This window comes from Saccostrea echinata, unplaced genomic scaffold (assembly GCF_033153115.1).
Source record: "Saccostrea echinata isolate AGI-Se365-2 ecotype Australia unplaced genomic scaffold, CSIRO_AGI_Sech_v1 ptg000054l, whole genome shotgun sequence".
Taxonomy (NCBI): Eukaryota; Metazoa; Mollusca; class Bivalvia; order Ostreida; family Ostreidae; genus Saccostrea; species Saccostrea echinata.
The window spans coordinates 21,014,801-21,040,592 of NW_026889803.1; the positions used below are offsets into that span (position 1 = coordinate 21,014,801).

The window sequence follows — 25,792 nt, forward strand, 5'->3', positions numbered from 1 at the left end:
TCATTAGGGATTGTTGTAGCCTGATTATCACTGTAATTCTACTGTGTTATGGTAAATACTAATTAAAAAAAAGTTCTCCGAGATGTGGAATTTAAAAAAAAAATAAACATTTCATCATGACTAAGCATAAGCTGATCATATGCTTGAGTGCTGGAAGATATTCTAGTATTGTAAGATAGAGTTTCTATAAATAATGCATGATTGGGTTGTCTGACCTACATTTGGACTTTAAATTATACCATTCCATTCATAAAACTTATCAGTCTTTGATAGTAATCCAAAACTGGGTCACTACTTGTAATGTGCCAATGGTATTTTCATAGTGGAAAATTTACATAGAGGTTTCCATTGTATGGTAATACATAAATATAGTTTGTAGACAAATCTGTTTTTTCTTAAATGTATACATGGCAGAATTAAGATTTACATTGCATATTTATTTTTAAATACATGTTCCTAAAGACCAAAACAAACTCCATCTATTCATATTAAAAGGCAATATATAGCTTAATTGCATATTAATATTATTTATATCCTAGCTTGTATGCCCAAAGCAAAAGACAAAAAGCCCCCAAAACTAATCAGCCATCCGTGACCAAAACCAATATCACCTCATGACAAAGTCATTATCTATACAACTGTGTTATCTCGCATGTACAACTGGTACAAAAGTCACAATTTATCCCCCTTCTAAAGCCTCAAGTCCGGCTCAAACGTAAACTCTGGTATCAGGACTACTCCAAGCATGCCTGAATCGATAATTTTCCCCTTACCACGCTAAACAAGGGATATTCTCATTCCCACGTGGAAAAATATGGAATCAGATGAAAATGGATTAGAAAGTAAAAAAAGTCCTTCAACAGTGGAACTTATGGCAGTAAAAAATGAGAAGAAATCTTGTAAGTAAATACAATGTTGTTATCTAATATATACATTTGTATCAGGGTTTTTATTTATCTTTTATTTATCTACTTAGTTATTGTTTGTGCAATTACAAAGAATTGAAAGAAACATAAACACCATTTTCTCTGGCAGATTTTGAAAACATGTATCAAGCCTTCCAACATGTCCAAACACTTCTTGCTTATACCTTCATGAGAAATCTAATACATGTAATTATAACAAGTACCTAGATATGAATACAATAAACAAGAGAAATTTAGTTTTAAGGAGATGAAATTGTGAGCTACATTAGTCAGAAAATATGCACTGAAATAATTTTGCACCCTAAAAATACACTATCATTTCTGAGCAGTGTTTACTTGTACAGTTATTAAGATATTTTTTTTGGGGGGGGGGGGGGAGGGGGAATCAATTATGTAAAATGAGTCAAACATCAGGTTTCAAATTAAACTTTTGTCACTACAAGCTAAACATAACTTGTGGAAATGTTGTCTGCAAGTTTAATCAGTTTTATAGAAATTGTATAGTTTGATGTAAGTAAACATAACCTACCCATGTAAATTAATTTTCTTTGGAGATTAGAAAAAAAACATGCATTCAAACTGAGGAGAAAGATGAACTTGAAATCAGACTGAACCCACAACATTCACTCTGTTTTATTTCCTCCACCCCTCATTTATACAACTTTATGCATGCAACACAATTTAAATATCACATATAAAATTTTAAAGTCACTGTGCAAAATATGCACCATATATAAACTCTGGTATACCACTGTATTTATCAGTTTATTTTTGCTCTTGTGCTTCACCATGTTTATTCTTTTATGAAAAATGATGACTTCAGATGATCTGGAATTCATTCAACAACAAAAAAATACACCACTAAACATAGCTCCAAGTTTACATTGCATTTCCGTTGTCGAGACCCTATCAATTAAACATTCCTACCTCATTCAAAACCTCCCTGAGTGTTTAGGTGTGTGTGTGCTATACAGCTTTGCTGTGTGCTAATTTGCTACACAGCTTTGCTATGTGCTAATTTGCTGTACAGCTTTGCTATGTGCTAACTTTGCACCTTCACATGTTTCAAAAGAAAACCAATCACATAAAATAATAATAATAAATGTAATGCTAGTGATCAAAATATGTACTGAACACTTCTTTCACTTATTTACACAAAAGTAGGCTTGTCTTAAGGGTTCATATGCATCTGGGTCACCAGAACTGTGCTACACTTATGAAAAAATAACTTTCCTGGTCTAAAAAAAAAAAAAATAAAAAACAAAACTAAATCAATGAATATATATACAGCCTGTACTATGTTCAACTAATGCACAAAACAGACCAGTCAAGTCCCAAATATTATTCTCCTGGGTGGATTAAGGGATTAATAAAATAAATAACAATTCCCGAAAAATAGCAAAAATTTTTTCCTTTATTTGTCTGTTATAACACCCTTTGTACCTAAGATAACATCCATATCTTATGGTACACTGATGGTGGGAGGAAAGTGGGGGGGGGGGGGGGGGGTTATGTTGGAAGATGACTCACCATGCTCGACACATTCTGCAGAATTTTTGTCAACCCATTGATAACTAATGAGAATTTGTGCTTGGAAACACTAATAAGACATTCCTTATTTTGCTCCACATTCTGTATGGACTGTGTTGTATGTAGGCCGGTCTTGATTGGCAACTGAAATTGAATAAAGTCATGTTATGAAAATAAACAATTTCTTTCTCCATCTTTTTAAATTTATTATACCTGTTCAACCCAATATCAAAAGTAAATTAACACCACTGATGCAGATACAAAATAAAATGTTATACCCCTTGTATGCAATGTATAATACTTGTAAAATGACACACCTATATATACAATGTGGAGCATCATCTCACAAAAGAGCACTTTGATCCCAATATAAATTATTACTTCCATAAATTCCATTATGCATGTATTCATTCACCCACATATACACTCAAGAAGTTTGCTATATCCCCTCCAACTTCATTACAAGGGGATAATAAGCCTCCATTTCACATGAATTTTAATTTCATTAAGCTAATTAATAAATATCATTAGCAAGTAAATGTCATCATCAATAAGATTCATAACCAGGTACTGATAAAAAATAACGTAAAATTTTAATAAAAGTAGGTTAAGTTTAAGACTTGAGGTAACTGAACGAATTATATTTTTCAAACAATTCCTTCCATCTGGATGGCAACAACTACAGCCTTGTTCACAATTATCGGATAGGCACTTTATAATTTGTAGTAAAAGGTCAGGTCAAGGTTACACACAGAGTTTAAAGGTAAAATAAATGTTTACTACATAACTGCAATTCACAAACACACATATCACTCAAATTGGAATATCTTCATTTCCCGAGTAAACAATATCTCATATACTGTTAAAATATTGAAATGGTTCAAGTATTTTACATAGGCTGGAATCAACATATTAACAGAGTTGTCGAAATTTTTAAATTACTGTCAGACATTTGGTCTTGTTCTGTCGGACCGGTCAAAGTTTTGTCAGACCAGATACATGTACCTTATTTTGTACACTGATAAAGGAAAATAAATGCATCAAAATGCCCTTTACCATTTTCAACAGCCTTCAATCTCAAAAGTTTCTTTTCTCAATACAGGATAGAGAGTCTTTAATCACAGACATAAATGACATAAATTTTGTCTCTAGAACAAATTTGATCTACCACCTTCACACTCAGCCATCTCTGCTGTTTTTGTGACCTTCACCTGCACACCCCAACCTGTCAGATCTCTTAAAATTTGCGCATCATGCTTGTTTTTTTTTTCAGTCATTTGGACCAACCTTTTTTTTTTTTTTAAATATATACTGTTATCTGTCCAGATATTTTTACCTGCCTTGCTGACAGGACTGACAGTTTTTGACAACTCTGTATATACCATAGTTTTATATCCACCAGATTTTATGAATAGTCATTATAAAAAAAATTGTTTATAAACCATTTTCCTAAATAATTTTAATCATATACCCTTAAAGAAAACAATTAAGTTTCCTTAATTTATCTCTTCACTTCATTAACCATGTTAAGAAACTTCCACAACAAATCACTAGCCTGCTGACCAGTCTGTCTCATATTCATAAAAATGAAATTTTTAATTATTTATTTTTATTAGGAAACATTTATGGTTCTCACCATCATATCAAATCAATATATGTGTATTTATTACTTTATAACTTCTATTCACCAAGCCATTTCCATTCTTAACAGTTGAGTAGTTTTCATTCATGTTAACTTCCTGCGATTAAATATATGCAGACTCACAATCCCACTAACTCCCACGCATACGCACCTTAGTTTGCTTTAATTCATAATTTATCATAATTACACGCCAAAACAATTAAGACACTGACACGAAATTCTTTTTCACAAACAAAGATATGACAGAATGTATAGCTGTTAAAAAAATATTCTGCTCTACAATCATCAATATGAAGCATCTCTTCGATCTTTGGCAAATGCAAATTCAACTCCAAGTGGAGTTGGTTGTTCATTCATAAAAATTTCATGCTCGCAACATCACGAAGATTTTTTCGACAAGGAAGCAATATGCAAAAATGACTTTCGACAACAAGTAAATATAAATATTACCTGGGCGTCAAATCGCTGAATCAACGACTGAACCCACTCTCCTGGCTTTTGTGTTGCCATTTTAACACTTCGTCAAAATCTGTGGTCTTGTCGCCATTTTTCTTTTATGTTGATATTATTAGCGCATGCGCATTAGCATACATTTATCCAAATATGGGCATACTCGCTAAGATTGGCTTTAATTTTTTTAAAATATAGAAATCGCAATAGGAAACCTAACAAAATTCATGTGAGGTAATGAATAATAAAATAAGACTTCATAAATGCAGTTTTCTAATTTCCAGCGCATGCATATCAATGGCGTATATTCCATATAGGCAAAAAGGCTACATAGCCTAATCATTTTCTTGATGTAAAATATACATGATTGTATTTCGTTGAAAAAATGGGGGAAAGTTGATCATAAATCTTACTTATTTACCAGTTACTAGAATATTTTTTCATCAAAAGCTATAAAAATGTTTTTAGCAATTCACACTTTTATGCCAATCCAACTTTTGTAGCATTTATTTCAATTCAATATTCAATTCATTTATTGACAACCAATGACAAAACTTTTTATTTTTATAGCTGGTTAAATCTAAAATTGAAATATTACCTAGAAGTCAATATCAGACTATTAAAAAGTGACAGCAACAGGAGTCTACAATTGGGACATGGAATAGAAATTAGGAAATTTGTTTGGGTTAGTGGGAAGTCAATCTTAATACATATTAAAAATTATAAGATTATTCAGTAGAGAGGTTTCCATAATTACCAAGCACTGTGTAAGGATTTTGTCAAATTGTAATTTTTGAATTTACTAGCACCCGGTAAATTCAAAAATTACAATATGACAATTTTTAAAATTTCTCAATTTTATTAAGAGTGGTCATGAAGATTTTAATTTCTGTAGAATAAAAATATGTTTAAATGATTTATAATTATATTCACTGGAAAAAGGACAATGATAGATGTCTCCAAGTTCGCAGAGAGTGGTCCTCCGATCCACATTCTCCATTGAGAAGGGTCGACTCCCTCCTTGCCTACCCACAATTCGGCAATTTCCATTTTAGGTAAAACCTGTATCTTCACATTAGCCTACACATTAGCAGAAAGGAATATACGCCACTGCATATTATTGCCGAGATTTCTGTGACTATTTGTCTCCTTTCTAGAGGCTATCTCACACCTACCAATTTCCCGGCCTTAGTTCCCTTATGAAGGTTCATGCGAGTTTCTTCAGTTTTGTTCATAAGCATCGTTCCAGGTCGATCATTTAACAAATATATCACAAATCTTATCAAATAAAATGAGCTAATTAACGCTTATTTATATAATCTTTAGATGCGAGTGACGAAAATAAATAAATAAAATGAAGTAAAAATTCAGGCGCATGCATGCACAGGAAATGTTATTTGAAAAAAGAGAAATACGACGGCTAAATAGGAAATCCTGAAAAAAAAGTTTTGTACCTAGTGTTAAAGTGATGTACTAAAGGTGTAAAGTAAGAAGAAATATTACAGTTATATCTATTTCATAAGTAGAACTACTGGAAACTTATCTTGGAAATGAAAACTATAGCTTTCTTTCGTAAGTATAATTCTCTCTCTCTCTCTCTCTCTCTCTCTCTCTCTCTCTCTCTCTCTCTGGAATCGCAGGATTTATCATTATTGAAATTATGCCAAACGATGATCTTTTTATTCTCTGTTGCTCCAGTGTTTTTCAGCAAAACGGAGGATTGAAAAGTAATCCCTTCGATCTCCTTTTTAGTTTATTTAAAAAAAAATTATTTAAACAGTGGACATAACTCGAGAAAAAGACAGAAATCTTAATCTTGCTTCCAAACTTTCAAAGGTGGATCCAGGTTTTTTTTCTGGGGAGGATGGGGGTTAGGGGTTAGTATTCTACATCAACTGTAAAAAATGTCAGACTCGGAAAATTTTTGATAAGCTAAAAAAAAAAAAAAAATTATCCAAACCTGAAAATCCTATTTCGAGGGGGGGGGGGGGGGGGGGCGGAGACGACACTTTCTTAAGTCAAAAAGGTGCAAAAACTGGAAGGTCAACCGGATTTTAAATGAAAATTTTAAATTAACAGAAAAATACTTCACACTGCAAACATTGGGGAGGGGAGCTTAAATTCCCCCACCTGATGCTATATAAAGTAAAAATTATGGACAGTGTTTATTTACGTAGAATATAGGCTAGACCTGAAAACGCGGCATAATAAAAGGTCTGCCCTCTGTATTTCAGATATCTTCCTGTCACGAAAAGAAAATTATGGACAAGGTTTATTTCCGTATCATAAAAACTAGAGAATGTTTCAGGGCGGACCTTAAAACGCGATATAATAAAAGGTCTGAATTCTGTATTTCAGATATCTTCCAGCTGCAAAGTGAAAATTATGGATAGGGCTTATTTCCCTGGCATAAAATTAGAGAGAGTTTCAGGGCTGACCTTAAATATACGTGCCTGTGAAGTGCAGTACAAAAGTTTCCTCCTGTATTTCAATGCATTATTGGAATGAACAAGTCGAGAAATGAGGAAAGCCTCAGGACTAGGACTAGCGTTATGGTCCATTACTCTCGCTACCATTTCGATTATATTTGAAATTAATAATAAGTATTCCAATTCTCAATTTTTTGAGCACATATAAACGTGTTTTTATAATAAAAAGTGGATCGAATCTTTTTGTAAATATATTGATACATGTACGTATGTAAACACTGGTAAATACACACATTCTATAAAATCCCTTCAGCAAACCGATGATTAAAAATCCCATAAAAATAAATTTATTGTTTTGTAAAATTCATCAACTTAAACGTCATTAAGTTATTTTTTATGATCTTAAACGCTGTAAATACATTGATATACTCAGAAGGAAAACAGAGATGATCGAGCTATTTGCAGCGTATAATCTTGCTGTAGAAAGTTACCAAGAATTCATTTCGAACACCACTTCCTGTTTTGTTGCACTGTTCAAAAATGGCACTGACTACATGTGAAAGTGTGTTTTTGTCCTACTCAAGATGAGTGTGGATAGACAAACAACAAAGGGGGAGAAAGCCAAAGGTTAAGAACTTGCATTTGTTAGCATAGTACTAGTATAATTTTATAATTATGTATGTAAATAGCTTATAAGTATAGAAGTGACCAGGACAATATAACAATTTCAGCCGCGGTATTCTGGTATCTGCAATAGATTTACAACATTAAAATTCATTTCGTGATTTCATAGTAGTTACCACAGGTATGTGGTACATGTACATGGTAATATAATTTATAAAAACATTGCTGCTGTTGCCGCAATAGCATCGGGCTCAAAGTACAAAATATATAAAAGCCACTTTGAAGAATCACAGGACACTGAGTCGCATTCGATGTTCTTGACCGATTATCTCTGAAATGTTTACAAATGAGTCGTATACTTCCGCCATTCGACGACACAGTTCAATTAGACGATATGCCTGTTGATATTTCAGACACATCTCCGATTGTCCGCAACAATGAAGGGCCAGATACTCACGTGGGGACCCCAGGAGTCATCGTGGTCACAGCGGACGACAGTATCTCCAAATCCAGAGCTTATTTTATGGTTTTTGTGTTATTATTTATTAATCTACTCAACTACATGGACAGATTTACCATAGCAGGTTTGTTGTCATGTGTACAGGGCAATTAAATCAAGTGATATTCTTATGTTTCCTCATTGTCATTGAAGAATGATCAAGTAGACTTAACAGACGTGGATTATATTGGATTAGATAATAGCGGTCGAAAATTCAAACTCCAAAGTTTTTTTTATCGGTATTATACTTAAATATGTAGTTTGTGGAGATGATACATTTTAAGACAAAGTGTTTGTGCATGTATATCATGTGTCAAAGTATGTGAATGCCTGGGCATGTGAGCATTCAGGATGTCTATCACAGGATTTGGGAATTCAAGCAAGCAACGGGGTTGGGAGACACTTTGCTGTAGGGGACTAAGGTGGGAGGGCAAAAATAATACTTGGAAGCAGAACAAAATTTTTCAGTTGTGCTATAGTGGTGTTAATCATATTAGTCAAAGTTTGATATAGAATATATACCTTGGAAGATTCACATTAATTCATAAGCATTTATACCTTTACATATTTACATTCTGTGTACAATCCTCATCAGCCTGCAGATAACTGGAGTGTAAAATTTAAAGTTACTATAAACCCCCTAACTCTGTTTAATTAGGAACTTGCCATACAATTTGAGGGAATTACTCAAGCAGATAAAAGTTATCATGCTGATGCATTTGGGATTATGGTGTCCCTGTATGTGATATAACGTGACTCTTTTCTGTCGCATCATCAACATGATATTTATGTTCTTTTCTCTTATCTTTTAATTTTTGAGAAAGAAAAAATTTCCCCCTAAAATAAATGCCTCTTGCTTGACATTTAGCTAAAAGGTGGCCAATGATAATTATGTGTAATGATGTATTAGCTAACATTTTGCTGCATCTCATCATATTATTTGAATTCATGCTAATTTATGCTATAGGAATCTTAAGGGAAGGAATTACCATTTCCATATTAAATTTGCATTTTTAATTATTGGTCTTTGTGAAGAAAATTCGAGATCTCATGGATAAATTATGAATTTATCAAAAAATTAATAAATATTTGATGTGTACAAGGAAGAGCTTAAGGGAGATTTTTAGATTGATTTGTCAAAAGTTTAAAAAAAATGTGACTATTTTTTAAGATTTTATTGTATAGGAATAAAAGGAGAGAAATTCTTGTCTGGGCATATCTTTGAAACCAAGAAGCTTTAGAGTCTTATACTTAATTCAAAGTAGCTTAAGACCATAGGCAGGTCATGACTCTGTACCAACGTCATTTTTGGCAAGGACAAGGTCACAGATACCAAAATATTACATTATTGTTTTAGCAACAACTCATGTGACTGAGTTCACCTGCTTTAGCATGTTTAGAAACAGAGAATTCTTGTTTTTGCCATTACGAAACTGAATTGGAGAAAAATTTAAGTAAATAAATATATTACATATGAAACATATTTAAGCATACTAGGCACAAAGGTTGCTTGTGTCCAGAGGGGTGTGAACTGTGAAACAACTCTGCACCATGGTCATTTGGACAAGGTCAAGGTCACTGGATGAGTGAATGTGTAGAGTAAATTTTTTGTCCATATCATAATTTTGTAATGAAAAACTTTAGATCCTACATGCCATCAGTGCTAATTATGATTGAAGGATATGTAATGACCCTGAAGTGAACAATTATCCTTTAGATGACATTTTTATGCTTGGACTGTGCATGGTAATATTTTTTGTACTCCAACACAGAGGTAGGCATTAACCACCCTCAACAATACATCTCAACAGGTATTTGCAGTACTGTACAATTTTTAGCAAGAGATGGCAGGGTTTTTATTTTAAGCTACTTTGAACTTAGTCCATTGGGAGTATTATATGAGCAGTTAGCTAGTACATATATTTTGATAATAGAAGTCTTAACTCATTTTCTTCTCATCCATTGCTATTGTAGGTGTATTGGTGGACATACAACACTACTATAGTATAGGAAACTCAGAGGCAGGACTTATACAAACAGTGTTTATAATAAGCTATATGATTTTTTCTCCAATATTTGGTTACCTGGGTGACAGATATAACAGAAAGTTCATCATGGGAGGAGGAATCACACTATGGTCACTTCTTACCCTGTCAGGGTCTTTCATTGGAAAAGATGTAAGTATATTTTTCTGAAGATATCATTACATGTATTATTTTTTTATTAATTCCTGCAATGGCAGATGGAGGGAGGGGGATTGGAGTGTCATCTAGGCTGTAAACAGACATTGAAATGAAATAGTTCAATGTCAGGTTCTAAGCCACCCTTCCACCTTTTGTTACAGTTATGCTTCTTGTCAGCTCTTTTCTAGTTAATTTTATTTGACATGATATAAATGTAGTGCAAATATGGAGTGTGTGATTGTTGAAACCCTTTGTCAATACATGTACTTTGTACATGTAGTTGTATCATAATTAATTATGAGTCTTGAAACATCAGAATAGGTATTTTATTCCATTTTTAGCTCACCTGAGGGGAAAGCTTAAGTGAGCTTTTCTGATCACATTTTGTCCATCATTGGTTGGTCTGTCCAGTAGGGATGTCATGGTTAACTGAAAAGTTGGTTAACAATCATCATCATCATCATTTATTTGGTATCATATGTCATCATACATAAAACAAATACACATAAATGTACATAGTCATTTGAAAGACAATATTTGAGAATCCATAAATTTTAAATAGATTTATAAATAGATATTCAGGAAACCATATTTTAGATAGTGACTAGTTGATACCAGGATAACCCATTAAAGCTGGAGAGCTTATTTCCAATGGGGTCCTACCCTAAATAAGATAAAAATACAATGTTTCATCATTAAAGCACTATAACAATTTTTGGCACTATAATTTTAGCACTGCGTTGCTTACACGTTAAATTTAATTTAAGTATGACAACATATAGGATCAATAAAATAATAAAATATGTTTTATAAGTTAATGCTAAAACATATCACTTTCATGTTCTAAAATGCCGTTTTGTAAGATAAAACTCTTAACTTGTTTCTTAAAAGTACTCTTTCCTTTAGTACATTTAATAGAAGCTGGTAAAAAATTCCAGTCCTTAATGCCATTATAGTAAAAAGTATCCGCTTGACATGCTTTCACATGAGGAATAAAAAAATCTTCATTAGTGGATGCTCTAGTGTTTCGTGAAGATACGGCTGACCTTAAAGTAAAATTTTCGCTTAGATAGGATGGCGCACAACCATGATATATGTTATACACATGGTTTAATCTGAGTTGTCGTACCCGGTCTTCTATATTTAAATAATTTAATGTACTAAGCACTTTGTAGTTTATGGAATGTAAAGGAGTTAAATTCAGAATAAATCTTACCATTTTGTTTTGACATACTTGTAATTTCTTTTTCAAACTCTTTGACAAACCTGCATACCATGCACAGCAAGCATAATCTAAATGACATTGTATAAGAGCAGAACATAATAACATTTTACTTCTTATATCCAAAAAACGAGCTTGTCTGTATAAAAAACGCAACCTGTTGTTGACTTTTTGTACAATGGACTCAACAATAAATTCACCACTCAGAAATTGATCAACAAAAACTCCTAAATATTTAACTTTTTCCATAGAATGTATTGTATGTCCATTACACTCAATGTGAAAATCTTGGACACTTGAAAGCTTCTTTCTTGATCCAAATAAAATACATTCAGTCTTCCCAAGGTGTAGAGATAACTTATTATCTACTAGCCAATTTGAACATTGTTTTAAAACAGTACTAAGTTTTTCTGAAATAAAATCTACATTTTTATGAGAAAATAAGATTGCACTATCATCAGCATATAAAATAAGTTTGCAGTCAGGATCAATACTGGAAGCCATATCATTGACATAGATTAAAAATAGTAGAGGGCCTAAAATACTGCCTTGCGGTACACCACATTTTACTGTACCTGGTTCAGACATAATATTTTCTAATTGTACAAACTGTTTTCTATTTGATAGGTAAGATTTGAACCAATCAGTATTTCTTATTCCAATGGCATTAAGTTTTTTACATAAAATTTCATGATCTACAGTATCAAAAGCCTTTTGAAGGTCCAACATGACCATACCTGTAAATAGACCCTTTGATGTATTTCCTTTTATAAAATCAAACAAATGTATTAAACAAGTTTCAGTAGAAAAATGTCCTCTAAAACCAGACTGAAAATCATACAAGATTTTATATTGGTCTAAAAATTTAACAAGTTGTATATGAACCGCCTTCTCTAAAATCTTAGAAACAATACTCAAATACTGACAGGTCTATAATTTCCAACATCAAGTGAGCTACCTTTTTTGTACAGAGGTTTGATTCTAGCTATTTTCATATCATTGGGAACAATACCAGAAGAGATAGAAAGATTTATTATATATGTAATAGGTATTTTCAAAAAGTTTGCTCCATCTCTAACAAATCTAGCTGAGATGTCATCCAGACCTGTACTTTTCAATAGTAAAAACACTGACGGTTCACACTGTACTTTTCAATAGTAAAAACACTGACGGTTCAGGTTTGGTTTGTGTTGTCTGGATTACAGATCAGTTTGGTTGACATTTTACATATCCCTTTTCATTTGCTACACATCCTTTGATTGGTTCTTTATTTTGATTAATGATATTCTAACCAATGAAATTCCATATAACAGAAATAGCTGGCTAATTGTCATAATGCAACATCAACAACACATTTTGTAAAACAACGGTATCAGATCATCCAGATATGTCTTAAACTTGCGAGAACCCTACACTCTTAATGAAGCATTGTGTCAATATTGCTTGCACATTACAACTACTTAAGAATTTTTCAGTGATATTTAAAGCACATGTCATAGTTTAAGTAGGGTAATAAAGTTTGTCTCATCAGGCATCAGCAGTACACTTAGTGCAGATTCAATTTCTTCCAATTAGTACCCCAGAGCTTTACATGGAAATTTGGTCCCCTAAATTATGTTAATATGCAAACATTCTCAAGATGTTTGGATTTAATTTTTTTTTTTTTTTTTTTTTCAAATTATGGACAGTGGGGTTAAGGTGGGACTAGAACCAGGGATAAATATTATGTACACTAATGCATGTACACTAAAAAAAAAAAATCTTGAAAATTTCTTCTTCTTCATAATGGAAGACCACTTTAGTCATATTAAGATATTGAAGCATCTCTATGGTGTGTTGATTCTTGTTATCACATGACCCTTTGGGGATAGTGTGGAGCCACAATATTGGAGTCAATTTTTTTTCTTGTGAATAAAGGGGGAGGGGGGATCTGTTTAAAATCTTTTGAAGAACAGCACTGCCATTTTGACTCAGGTGAGCATTGTGGTTCATGGGCCTCTTGTTTCTAAAGCTCCTATTATCCTCAAACCATTCAAAATATTTACTTTTGCCAATGTTTTGTTTAAAATAAGTTATATTTAAAGCATGAGTTTCCTACTGTATTTGAGATACAGTGAAGGGCTTAAGGTAAGAGCAATAGTGATAAGTCAAAATTGGGAAATTTGTTGCCCCAGGGTCAGGGGTTCTGGTGAGAGGGAGTGCTCTAATGATTATATAGTGAATATGCATTATTTCTTTGAAAATCTTCTTCTTTGCTCCTTTTATAAATAGCAGACAAACTAAGTCATGGTTATGATATGCAAGAGTGCCTCTTCCAAAATTGTGAAATTCAAGGTTCCTGGTCAGGAGTTCTGATGTTGGGTTGGGGTGGGGGTGGAGGGGGGAGGGGCTCTATTGAATATAATAGTAAAATGCATTATTTCTTTGAAAACCTCTGCTCGGGGTTATATTATACTCCGGTGACCATGAAGGCCCTTGGGCCTCTTGTTATAGAAAGTCATCAATTTGCTTCATTTGGGAATGCTCCATTTATACATTGTGTCTTCTCTTTCAGTTTTAAAGGAATTTTATAAAAGTCATTCTTTTTAGATTATTGCAGCATACCTTTTTTCATTCTGATTTCAGCTCAGGGCACCATAGATGATACATGTGAATTAATTATGATATGAAAACTAACGAATAGCATTCTTTTTTTAATTGTTGCAGTATTTCTGGATATTTTTAATTATTCGAGGATTAGTAGGCATTGGGGAGGCTAGTTACTCAACAATAGCCCCTACAATTATAGCAGACATGTTTGTCAAGGGAACCAGAACAAGGATGTTAATGTTCTTCTATTTTGCTATACCGGTGGGCAGGTAGGTGAACTGGGACAGGAACCAGTTTAACAGAACCCTGTTTTTGTGCTCTGTGTGTGTATGTATCTGTGTTTCCTTGTGATTTCAAGACTAAAACAATAATTTTCTTCAAACATTTTTAGGTCACCTGAGTCACTCGGGTGACCTATTGCTATCTGTTTTTGTCCATCTTTAGTCCTCTGTGGGTCGTTAACTTTTGAATATTTTCAGCTTCTTTTGAAACGCTGAAGCATTTTCAACTAATTTCAGTGTATAGCATCAGTGGGTGAAGGGGAGCAAAAATTATGAATTTCATGGTCCCTTACCCCTGGTGGTCCTAAAACTATTGAAATTATCTATAAAAATGTTCTTTACTCCTGGACATCAAACAGTCAAATTTCGGCATGATTGTAATAAGCATTAAATTGAGCCCTCTACTAAAATTGTGAAATACATGGCCCTAGAGTCAGGGGTTCTAGAGTTAGGTTGGAAATCAAATGATCATATAGTGAAAATGCATAAATTCTTTAAAAATCCTCTTCTTTCCCCCTGTATATTTAGCAGATAAACTTGGTACATGTTTATGATGAGCATGGGTACCTCTTCCAAAATTGTGAAATTTGTGGCCCCAGGGTCAGGGGTTCTGGTAGGGGGTGGGAGGGACGCTCTATTGACTATATTCAAGGCCAGTGTGAGTGCTCAAGCACTATTTTATTGTTTAATCAGAATGGTGATAGTGTCAAATGGGGGCAAGTACAGGCAAGTAAATAGATCTACATTGTACATTAAGATTTGTTACTGAGCACTAGATTAATTAATTTGTTGATATCTGATCATCTTATTTCTCTTGCTTTTGGACAACTTAGCTTTATCTATCATTGTATTTTGTTTATTAAGTTTTATACTTCTATGGATCCTTTACATTGTTGTATTATACTCAGGTGACTTTTAAGGCCCTTGGGCCTCTTGTTATTGTTTGCGCACGATAATTGAGTGGGCGGAGTAACCTTTGAATCACAAATTTGATAATTCTACTCACTTTTCGGCTATGAAGGTCATAGAAAATTGTCTCTGCTAGATACCCAAGAATGATTATTTTCCATGAAGAAATACATTAGTGCCATAATTGTTTTGTGAAGGTGTTGAAATTTTTACAGGTGCTCCTAAAAGGGTTTTATTTAGGAAATAGTTAAAGATATTCTGTATATATTTAATCACTACTTGATCAATGGATTTTTTGGAAGTAATTGTAATTTAATTTTTTAACTTTTTTCATTTATTTTCGTGTGGCTTTTAATCTACACTTCAATCTGTTAGTAAATCATTTAAAAATACATCTGTAATCTTTGAAAAAGATAATCATGAAATTCATATATTCATGATTTTAATTGTATTATTCAAATCAAAGTGTATTCACTTTATTAATAAAACCTTCATGGCAAATAGAAATACATGCATTCATGACTAAAATCAGTTTTATCCAGATGTGTTTATCATACTCTCAGGTCTTTGCCCTCAATTAAACAAACATTATCATTGAAATACAAGGTTACTGGTGTGTAGGACTCAAGAATTTTTTAATGAAGTATATACTCATCATAATCATTTTTTTATGATGTAATAACTACTTTTTGATCTCGGTGCAGATGAGAATTGCACCTCACCCACATACCCTATGGGCAAGTCACTAGAAATGTAAACCCCAATCATTGCACAACTTTTTCCACCAAGAATGCTGGATGGGGTTCATATTTTTGAAAAATTTTGAAACAATAAGAAAAATTTTCTTTTTTCTTTCCTATCAGCCATGCTTATTGCTGTGTAGCTTTAACAGAAGTGTGAGTTCATTTTATCGACAAGGACCCCCAATGTTTGGATTTTTTTTTGTAAAGAAACAAAAGGTATTCAAGACAGAAAGTGCATAAAAAAGCCTCATTTCACACATACCGCTACCCGTAAATTTTGGAACCGTACATATCAATCATAGGTATGCCTGGCTATGCCCAATCAACTAATCATGTGCAAACAATGCTCGACTTTACATAATTCTACGTTACGTGTACTGTTTTGTGGTTTATCACTGTGTGTCAGTTATAGGCCATGAAGAGCTTGCATTTATGTTTGATTTTGTTATTACTCCCTATTTATATTATCTTCCATGCATATTATATCTTTAGTTAAGATTTTATTAACTTTCAGTTTTTTTTAACAGATTTTCTTTGCATGTTGAATATCCAGATTCACCCTTGGCCACCAATACATAACATCCTTTGTGGGTTTAGCTTGGATAGAGCATGTGACTTGAAATGATAAAATATTATTGAAATTTTGTTGCAGTATTTCTGGGCATTTATTCTTATTCGGGCTGCAGTGGGAATAGGGGAGGCCAGCTATTCTACCATTGCACCCACCATAATCGCAGATCTGTTTGCGAAAGATCTTCGCACAAGAATGCTGATGATATTTTATTTTGCCATCCCTGTGGGAAGGTAGGAGTTATCTCCCTTGAAAAAAAAGAGGAGAATTGGAAAAAAATATGCGTTTTCTGTTTATTAAATTTTCTAACCAGGAGATGAAAATCAAGGGGGAAAATTGTTTTTATATGTCTCTCTGTTCACATTATCACATCTTTAACATAGGCCCTAACTAACCTAATGGACAGATATATTTTGACAAATTTGGAGACAAAGGGTAGCTGCAGATTTGTAGCTCACTTGGACTGAAAAAATTTGGATGGACGACCAAAGACCAGGGAGCTACAGATCTGCAGCTAGGGCAAAGGTTAACATGTTAAATAAGACCTTCAAGGAAGTTTTCCACTGATAGGTGCTGTATTTTTTTTTCAACTTGTTGCATTCACAAAATTTTGTGGGAGTTGGAAAATTTAGATTTCAGAGATTCTTGTCATTACATCATGTTGAATTAATATTGGAATAGGCATGTGTTTAATACATGGACATTTGTTGTTGTTATTATTAATATTCTAAATCATCCATATGTGATAACCAGTGTAGACTGTTGTATAACACAAAGTTTACTAAACCTAAATCATATTAACCTGCATGAATAACAGTACATTTAATAACGCATGATTGCATGGGGTTTTCCAGTTAAATCTAAATGCACCCTGAAGTGCTCAATTTTATGTTTTAAATTTTATTTGATGAAAATAACATGGAAAATGATAAATACAATTTCAAAATTGAAGTAGAAAATACTAAAAATATATTTAGAGAGCTATTTCTTTTGATCTAAATTTTTACAAGTAATTCAAGCTTTACTGATCAAAACTTGTCAGCGTCTTGGATCCCTTTGTGGCTATCTGACAGATCTAATTTTTTGGTGTCTTTTTTCTACATTGACAAAGAAATATTAATTAAACAGTTTCAACTTAACTACACTTAATTTCCTTTGATAAAAGAGATTGAAAATGTTGAAATAAAGCCCCACTTTCAAGTGTACTAGTTATTATGAAATAGAAAATCAGGGATGCAGGTGTCATGTATTTTTTTCCCTCAGAAACATAAATGCAGGAAAGACAAAGTTCAAACACAAATTTCCTTATATAGTTCAAAGAGCTAATTTCACTAAAGCCTTACTTGGTCTTTGAAAAATACTGAAAACTCAAAACTTATTATCATTTGGATTCATGGTGACTATACATATCTTATAAATACATGTATGGCATATTTTTTCTTTCTAGTCCATTAATTGGACTTTTGCGAGAAACACTGACTTTTACAATCGATGGCTTACTTTTACACTGGGACAATATACGGCAGCTCTTTTGCGATATAAATATTTAGCTTACCAATTAATTAAACGATAATACATGTAATTGGGCATTTCAAAGCACATAATATGTTGTCTAGGGAGGGGAAGGAGAGACACCTTCTACTAACCCCCTCCCTTCCCATTTGACCAACTACTGCCAAGTTTTTATTCCGGAATGTTTTTTCTTCCTTATTTAATTCCTTCATAAAATGAGATTGAAAGGAAATACTATCCCTCATGAACAAGGTATTTTAAGTTATGTTACTCAACCTCCCATCATCTCTTGTGTTTATTGCATACAAGTAAATCATGTCAGTGCCCCTAACATCATACCTATGACTACTAGTAAGGTTTTCTAATCTAATATCAAGTCCGTACCTCCGTACATGACACTTGTTTAAATGTCAAAGTAAGCTGTCGAGTGTAAAAGTCAGTGCTTCTAGCAAAAGTCCATTATGATGTCATGAATTTTGTCATTAATCTATTTAATTTTTTTTATTTTCAAAATGACCAAGCTGTTTTTCAATATTTAAAGAAAGCACAGCCACGAATTTAAGAAGTACAAGTGCATTTTGATAGAAATTTTCTGAGGTTTATTATACATGGTTAATCTACTTTGTGGATTGACAATGATATTTTGATTCATTGTAGAATGTACATTGTCCTCAATACATGAATTTTCTGTAAAATTATCTTGGACCTTCAGTGCAATTTTTTCCTTTCATAGGTAATGAAACTCTCTACATATATTAATGATTGGAACAGGCCATAGGCTGATAGTTAATTAACTGCATGGTCTCACTCTACAGTCAGTGCCATACAATGCAAAAAGTGAACCTAATTCCTGTTCAAATTTGTTCAAATTAATCATAACCCACTGCTAAAAGTGGTTGGGGGAGAGGATATCAAAATAATACATTATTTTTAGTATTAGCTTAGACCTTTTGGTGAGCATTGTAGTCCTTGAGCTTTTTACTTGACAGATATTTTTTTTTTTCATATATATAACTTTCTTTTTTTCCAGTGGTTTAGGTTATGTAGTAGGAGCAAATATAGCCAAAGCCTTTGGTGCATGGCAGTGGGCACTCAGGGTAGGTATATTTCTGAAGTCCAATTATTTCAAAGAGTTGCTTCAAATTTCACAATGAATGCAGATTAATTGAGTAAAATTTCCTCTTGCTGAATGCTTGTTGAAGTTATGAGTATATAAATAGATATATTTGCTTTGTTTGCAGTTTACACCGGCCCTAGGAATTATCTGTGTTGTTTTGATATTTGTTGTTTTGAGAGAGCCTCAAAGAGGTCATGCAGAAGGTGGAACTCATTTACATAATTCATCATATCTCCAAGATCTCAAGGAATTGGCCAGAACGTATAATGAGATTTTTACTTGTATTGCTAAGCAATGTATTCAATTTTGAAAGTTATGAAAAGTTTATTCAAGTTTTTTAATTCATTTCCAATGTACACATGACACAGGTGACATTGCTGCATTTTCTAGATCATGTATAATACTCGAAAATTATTGAAAAAATAAAACTTAATAAATATTGTATATTGTACACTGTTATTACAGAAAGAGCTTTGTCTTGTCAACATTCGGGTTCACATGTGTTGCTTTTGTGACTGGTGCTCTAGCACTTTGGGCTCCATCCTACATGTTCAATGCCATCAAAGCCCAGGGCCAGGATGCAGATGAAGGAGAGTAAGTGATAATATTAATACTTCTTACATTTCAATAGTGGGCATGGAATCACAAACACTCACAATAGGCAAATTAAGAGTAGGGCATAAGAGGCTTTTATTATTTATTTCTTTGTATTTTAACACAAAGGAAGATTTTAATTGATGTATGTATAGATTTTTAATTTTTTTTTGGGGGGGGGGGGTTGTATTGAATTCACAGAGTATTCATCATCATATGGGAATCATAGATGTCCCTTAGTCTCTGCCATGTATGTCTTAAACAGTTTTTACACTAGGACGATGACAACTTTTTCAGCATTGCTTTCATATTTGGGGGCATCACAGTGGCTGCTGGATTCCTCGGGGTAGCCATAGGTGCTGAGGCATCAAGACGTTATAAAAGAGTCAACCCCCGTGCTGATCCCCTGGTCTGTGCTTTTGGTCTGCTGATGTGCACACCTTTCCTATTTTTTGGTCTTTGGCTATCAGAACACCACATTCCAGCTTCATGGGTGAGATGTTTGACCTGTTTGATTTCTTTGTTAACAAAATATCTTGAAAATTATAAATGTTTTATGGAAGGAAGATGATTAATTAAAAAACTATTGTACCACTATTTCCTTATTTCCTCTCAAAGTTTCTTCATGGCTGTCGACAATACTTTGCCCTTTTTTCATCCTGATTTGTCATTGATTTCAAGATATACATGTATAAATAAATATGAAACATCCTTTAGCAATTTCTTATATAAATTTATGATAATTTGTCACTACCAAAATAGGTTGGTCAATAAGAATACAGTTCCATTTTTCACTATTGTTTTTATTACTCTGACATTTAAATGGTTATACATGTACATCTCCATTACTTTGTATTAGAATCAGGATTTTTTATTAAAGAGAAAATAATTTACACCATTTTTGCAATATTATCTGTATTGAAATAATTCCATGTAGAATTTGTTTATTCCCATTTACAGGCACTTATTTTCTTTGGAGAAACTTTCCTGTGCTTGAATTGGTCGATCATAGCAGATATTTTACTGGTAAATATTATACAACAATTTCATTGATTTCGTTGATCCTGTAAAACAGGGGAGGTTCACACAGACCATGAAAAGTGCTTGAACTTTAATGTCCTTGAAAAGTGCTTGAAAATGCTTAAAGAGCAAAAAGTCATTGAAAAGTGCTTAAATTTCCATGTATAGTTCTTGAATTTTTGTCTATGGTGCTTGAATTCTGAGCATGTGCTTCTATATAAGCAAAAAGAAATTAAGAGAGAGAGAGAGAGAGAGAGAAATTGTGATGATTTTATACATTTATGCATCATGAATCAGAAAATTTTGTAAAAAAGACATCCATGAGAGCTATACAAACGTTTAATATTCTAAGCAAAAATACATTTTCAGCCCTTTTTTAAAAATATAAAAAGATATACAAAAAAAAATGTATTTTAAGGCATTTTTTAAAAGAATATAAATGTTCTAAAGAGGGATGATATAAATATTGTTTAATGATTATACAATATTAATAGTTATGAACAATTTTAGAAAATTAATATTAATGATTATTTAATATGAATATGTATCAACATTATCTGAAATTTTATATTCATAAAAATACATAATATAGTTGATTCATCTTTCATTGGAGTGAGGAGTGAGCTCCCCTTGCATAACATTTTCATATTTGTAAAAAAAATTGCGTAAAGTGAGCGTATTTACAGCACATTTTATTTCTTCCTTGTTTACATTTTGCAGTACGTTGTGATCCCTACGAGACGCTCCACAGCCGAGGCTGTACAGATTCTGGTGTCACATGCTCTGGGGGATGCAGGAAGTCCATATCTGATTGGGGTGGTATGTAGTTCATATTCTACACACAGAATAATATACAATATTCTGTTTAAATACTGTCTGGGGACATGTAATGTCTCTTGTTCTTTGCAGATTTCAGATGCCTTAGGATATTCTTACCCAGCAGATACGAGGAAGTCGGCTTCTGTGCAGTCCGACACTCTCAGAAATGCCTTCTATGTGACACCTTTTGTGTGTGTTATAGGTGGTGCCTTCTTTTTAGCTACAGCTCTGTTTATTCAGAAGGACAGGGAGAAAGCTGAAAGAATCACCAGAGGTAAAAAAAAAAGTCTTGCTTCTTATGTTGATTCATTGAAAGAATGTAAACATGTAGTTTTGATATGTAATTGAGGGTTCATTAACAAAATTTGATGAACAGGAAAAACATCATGATTGACTTACATGTAGATTAATCAAGTTATAGTGTATGTTTAAAAAATAAATGCTGGTTTTATATTGATGTTTGCCCATTCAAATAAGAAATGACCAAGTTTTGGCTTTATACAATGTGTATCTCTGAAATTTTTAATTTTCTGATTTGGAAGAAACCTCATATGTACACTGGTAGCCAGTTGGTTCATTTTCAAAGTAATAATAATCAACTACTTGGAGAAAACTTGCTTGGACAAAGCATTTTTTCCTCAAACTACGAAAATTTAACCCACAAAAATATGTGATTTTACAGTATTTTAAGTCCTACTTTAACCAAACTTGTGTGAATAATACATTTAGGGAGATGACACTACCAGATTTGCTTTGGAAGGTTGTAAATGATCTAGTTGTATATTTTCTTGGTAAGTGGCCAAATTAAATTTTTTGGAGCACATCCATTTCCAAGTCTACCTTGACCAAACTTACAATGGGTGATTAATCTAACAAACTTGCTAATGTGCTGAAATTGAAACATATTTTAGGTGTTATAAAAAGGCTTTTTGTGATGAACTTGCATATAATTGATTGATCTTGTCTGAAATTAATTTGGTAGTAGACTTATAAAACTTGTATATTTTATGACTACATGTACTTGTAGATAACATTAGTTAAGGTGAAGTTCATAAACTTTGATTACCTATGTTTTTAAATGCTATACTTCATTTTATATGAATTAAATATGTACAATTTATGTATAGATTCTTCATCATATTGGGGTAAGGACACGATCAATTAAAACTAATCTGTTTGCGACTCCACAGGGCATGCTCTACTGATTAATAATGGCTTCCATCTTTTGTAATACGATTGAAAACTGAAGTCTTAAAACATGCATCCTATTGAATTATGAATGCGTCATCCCAGTTCCATATACTTGATCATGATAATGTTTTTATTTTTATCTCATTTAATTCATTTAAATGAGGACTTTGATGATTATGTATACAGGTCTAAGGGACTCCGATGAGGATATTTCAGAGGATGATAGCGATGTGGAGCCAATTTTAAGGTCAGATGATGAAGACTTCGATGGAATGCAACCGTTTGCATAAAACAAGACAAAACACTAATGTAATATTCTGCAGACTTTTCTGAATTGACTTGCTGTGTTTCACATACTAACAATTATGCTACGAAATTTATTCATCATTATAATTAGTATCTTCACTATCCACTCTAAAACATTTATAGAAAGTATTGCAAGTACTGAAATTCCACAGGAACAGTTTGGGCATTACCTGGGTACTTAAAAATAAACTAATTTCCCTGCAAACTCTAATTGCTGTTAGTTTTTCCCCCTAGCTGTTTTATCCTGTATGAATTTTAAATACTGTTCAGTAAACTTATCCATGGCAGGACTAAATTTTTGGATCAAGGTTAAAAGATTGATGAGTAAATTTAATGCATTAACTATATGGATTGTGATTATATTCATGAAAATAAAAAAAAAAAGTTCATAAAAATATAATTTTTTTATTTTATTTTTAACAACCACCACAAAATGTAACAGGAATATGTTTTCCATTCAGTTGGTTAACTGTTTCATGTAATTTCTCAGCGATAAAAATATAATGTTAAAAACACTCATAAATATAATAACAGTCCTGACAGCATGAACTAACATTGTCTTTGACTTATCACTTGTAGAAGAAACTAATCTTTTGCTTTCGTTTCCTATAGGTGTTGTAACACTCTGTGTCACTTTACCAGAAAAACTAAACCCTTTCTTTCAGTTTTGACATCATGTCAGCAATGGTGTTGGTGACCTGCACTATACACTTATCAGAATCAAGCTGTGTTTCTTTTCCTCATCTTAGAGCAAATGACATAAAATTGTTATCTGTACAGTTAATGCACATTTTACTCACATGTGAATCTTAGTTTGCTTAGAGAGGTGGTTTGTAGCAATATGAACAGAAAATTAAATTAATTATGTTCACTTTTTAAATAGAAATTTTGCCTGTAAAACAGGGTTTGTACATATCTTTTCTTATTTTTTTACCTTTTTGTTTTTTGTTATGATTTCTTTCAAAAAGTTTTATATACATAGTGCATTTTTTTCATTTCTTCATATTAAACTAGAGAGGATATAGTTATGCATTGCTTTGCATGTGTTATGATGCAAGGGGCTTCCACTAGGTGTGCCCATTTCTTTTAAGGTCGCGACCACAGTGCTTCAGATTTGGACATAATTGTGACACACCACACAATAAGGCCAGAGTATGCTTGGTAAAGTGTCCATCTATGTGTCTGTCTAGCCATCTGTCTTTGTAAACAATTTTTTTTTTCAAAAAATGATTTTTGGTCCAGTTCTATAAAACTTGGCATTCAATTAAATTAAAACATATAATTCTATGTATCTATTTTCTTATTTCAATTAGTATTGTTATCATAGTTACTATAGTTCCTACAGATTTAGTTGGGTTTTAATCAAATTTAGTACAAGTTTATAAACCATCAGGATACAGAATTTTGTAAAGGTAAATCTAATATAAAACTTCTCCACTTCTTTAAGTACAAACCAGTAAAGCTTGAGTCTCTTTAGAGACTTCTGGTCTCTTCCCAGGTATACTGTGTGAAAAATTCCAGTGCATAAATTATGAAACATGTGAATGGTTTAAGTTAGCTTTATTGTAAATAAATGTAGGTTATGATAAACTTGACTGTTATTTGTGAAATGTTCAATAAAAAAAAAAGAAGAACAAATTTAATGCAGCCATTATAAAATGATGTTAAATTGAAAACTGCATCTTAGAATGTGCATGTTTTAAAAATGTCCATCTCAAGAAAAATAATACAGCTTTTGTTTTAGTTTTCATTTAAAAAAAAATTATATGGGTATGTTCTTAACATTTTTGGAAAATTTGCTTTCATAAGGACTTAATAACTTTTTTTGGAAACAGCAAAGTCGGGACATGTTTGCTGAAACACTCTGTATAATTATAAGTACATAAAATAGATGCATAATTTCATGTCTAAGGTGCATATCAGAATTGAAAATATACGTAACTTGTTTTAAACTATGTTTATGAATGCTTTAATAACATTGGCTTTTACTGGATCAAAACTAAGGCGTCGTTGCTGATGATTTTTTTTATCGTTGCTGGATCAAAACTAGGGTAACTAAGATTTTTTTATTGGATACTAACAATACATGTATATTATTATTAATCTTCAAATTCTGAACCTAACAATCTCTTATCACACAAAGCATGAGCATGTAATGTCTGATTTCATCTTGATATCTTAAATATATGTTTAATATAAGACAATTCTCTATTGTTTTGAAACAAAGGATAGTATATATAATTATATATGTAGTTTCACAGCAAATACCTTTTATCATTAATTAGCTATATGTTTTATATGAGTGAATAAGTTGCTTTACCTTGGATATTTTGAAAGTTTTATTTATTTACCCAATTTGTAATGTCTGTCCCACAAAAAAAAAAAATCTGCAGCTAATGACAATTGTTGAAACAGAGAATGATTGTACAATAACCCCCCTTTTTCTGCTTTTGCTCGAGACTGTGGGTTGTCTTTTATTTTAAACATAATTTGACAAAATTAAATTTTTTTTTCAGAGAGACGTGATATTACAAACAGTGTCTCCATTAATGGTGGATTTGACAATCCTAATTTAAACCTGGGAGAGAATGATACCATTACTGAAGCTAATCCAGATCGCAGTAATGTTTTATGA

The 25,792-nt window shown here is 32.5% G+C and overlaps 2 protein-coding genes across 2 annotated transcripts in view; one reads left to right on the plus strand and one right to left on the minus strand.

The window, feature by feature from the left end:
• Positions 1–4,648, minus strand: part of LOC133205145 (neurofibromin-like) — a 37,067-nt gene extending 32,419 nt beyond the window's left edge. Inside the window, exons 1-2 of the mRNA XM_061340891.1 lie at positions 4,549–4,648; positions 2,457–2,600 (exon numbers count right to left, since the gene is read on the minus strand). Coding sequence (XP_061196875.1) covers positions 2,457–2,600; positions 4,549–4,608 — 204 coding nt within the window. The 5' untranslated portion in view covers positions 4,609–4,648. The remainder of the gene's footprint in view (positions 1–2,456; positions 2,601–4,548) is intronic.
• LOC133205143 (protein spinster homolog 1-like) lies at positions 706–25,792 on the plus strand. Its single transcript, XM_061340889.1, has 14 exons — positions 706–899; positions 8,015–8,185; positions 10,075–10,277; positions 16,680–16,831; positions 19,141–19,207; positions 19,352–19,488; positions 19,693–19,821; positions 20,119–20,314; positions 20,782–20,847; positions 21,562–21,660; positions 21,751–21,934; positions 22,788–22,805; positions 23,038–23,098; positions 25,674–25,792. Exons 1-14 carry the CDS (start codon positions 815–817, stop codon positions 25,681–25,683), a joined length of 1,578 nt encoding a protein of 525 aa, XP_061196873.1. The 5' UTR covers positions 706–814; the 3' UTR covers positions 25,684–25,792.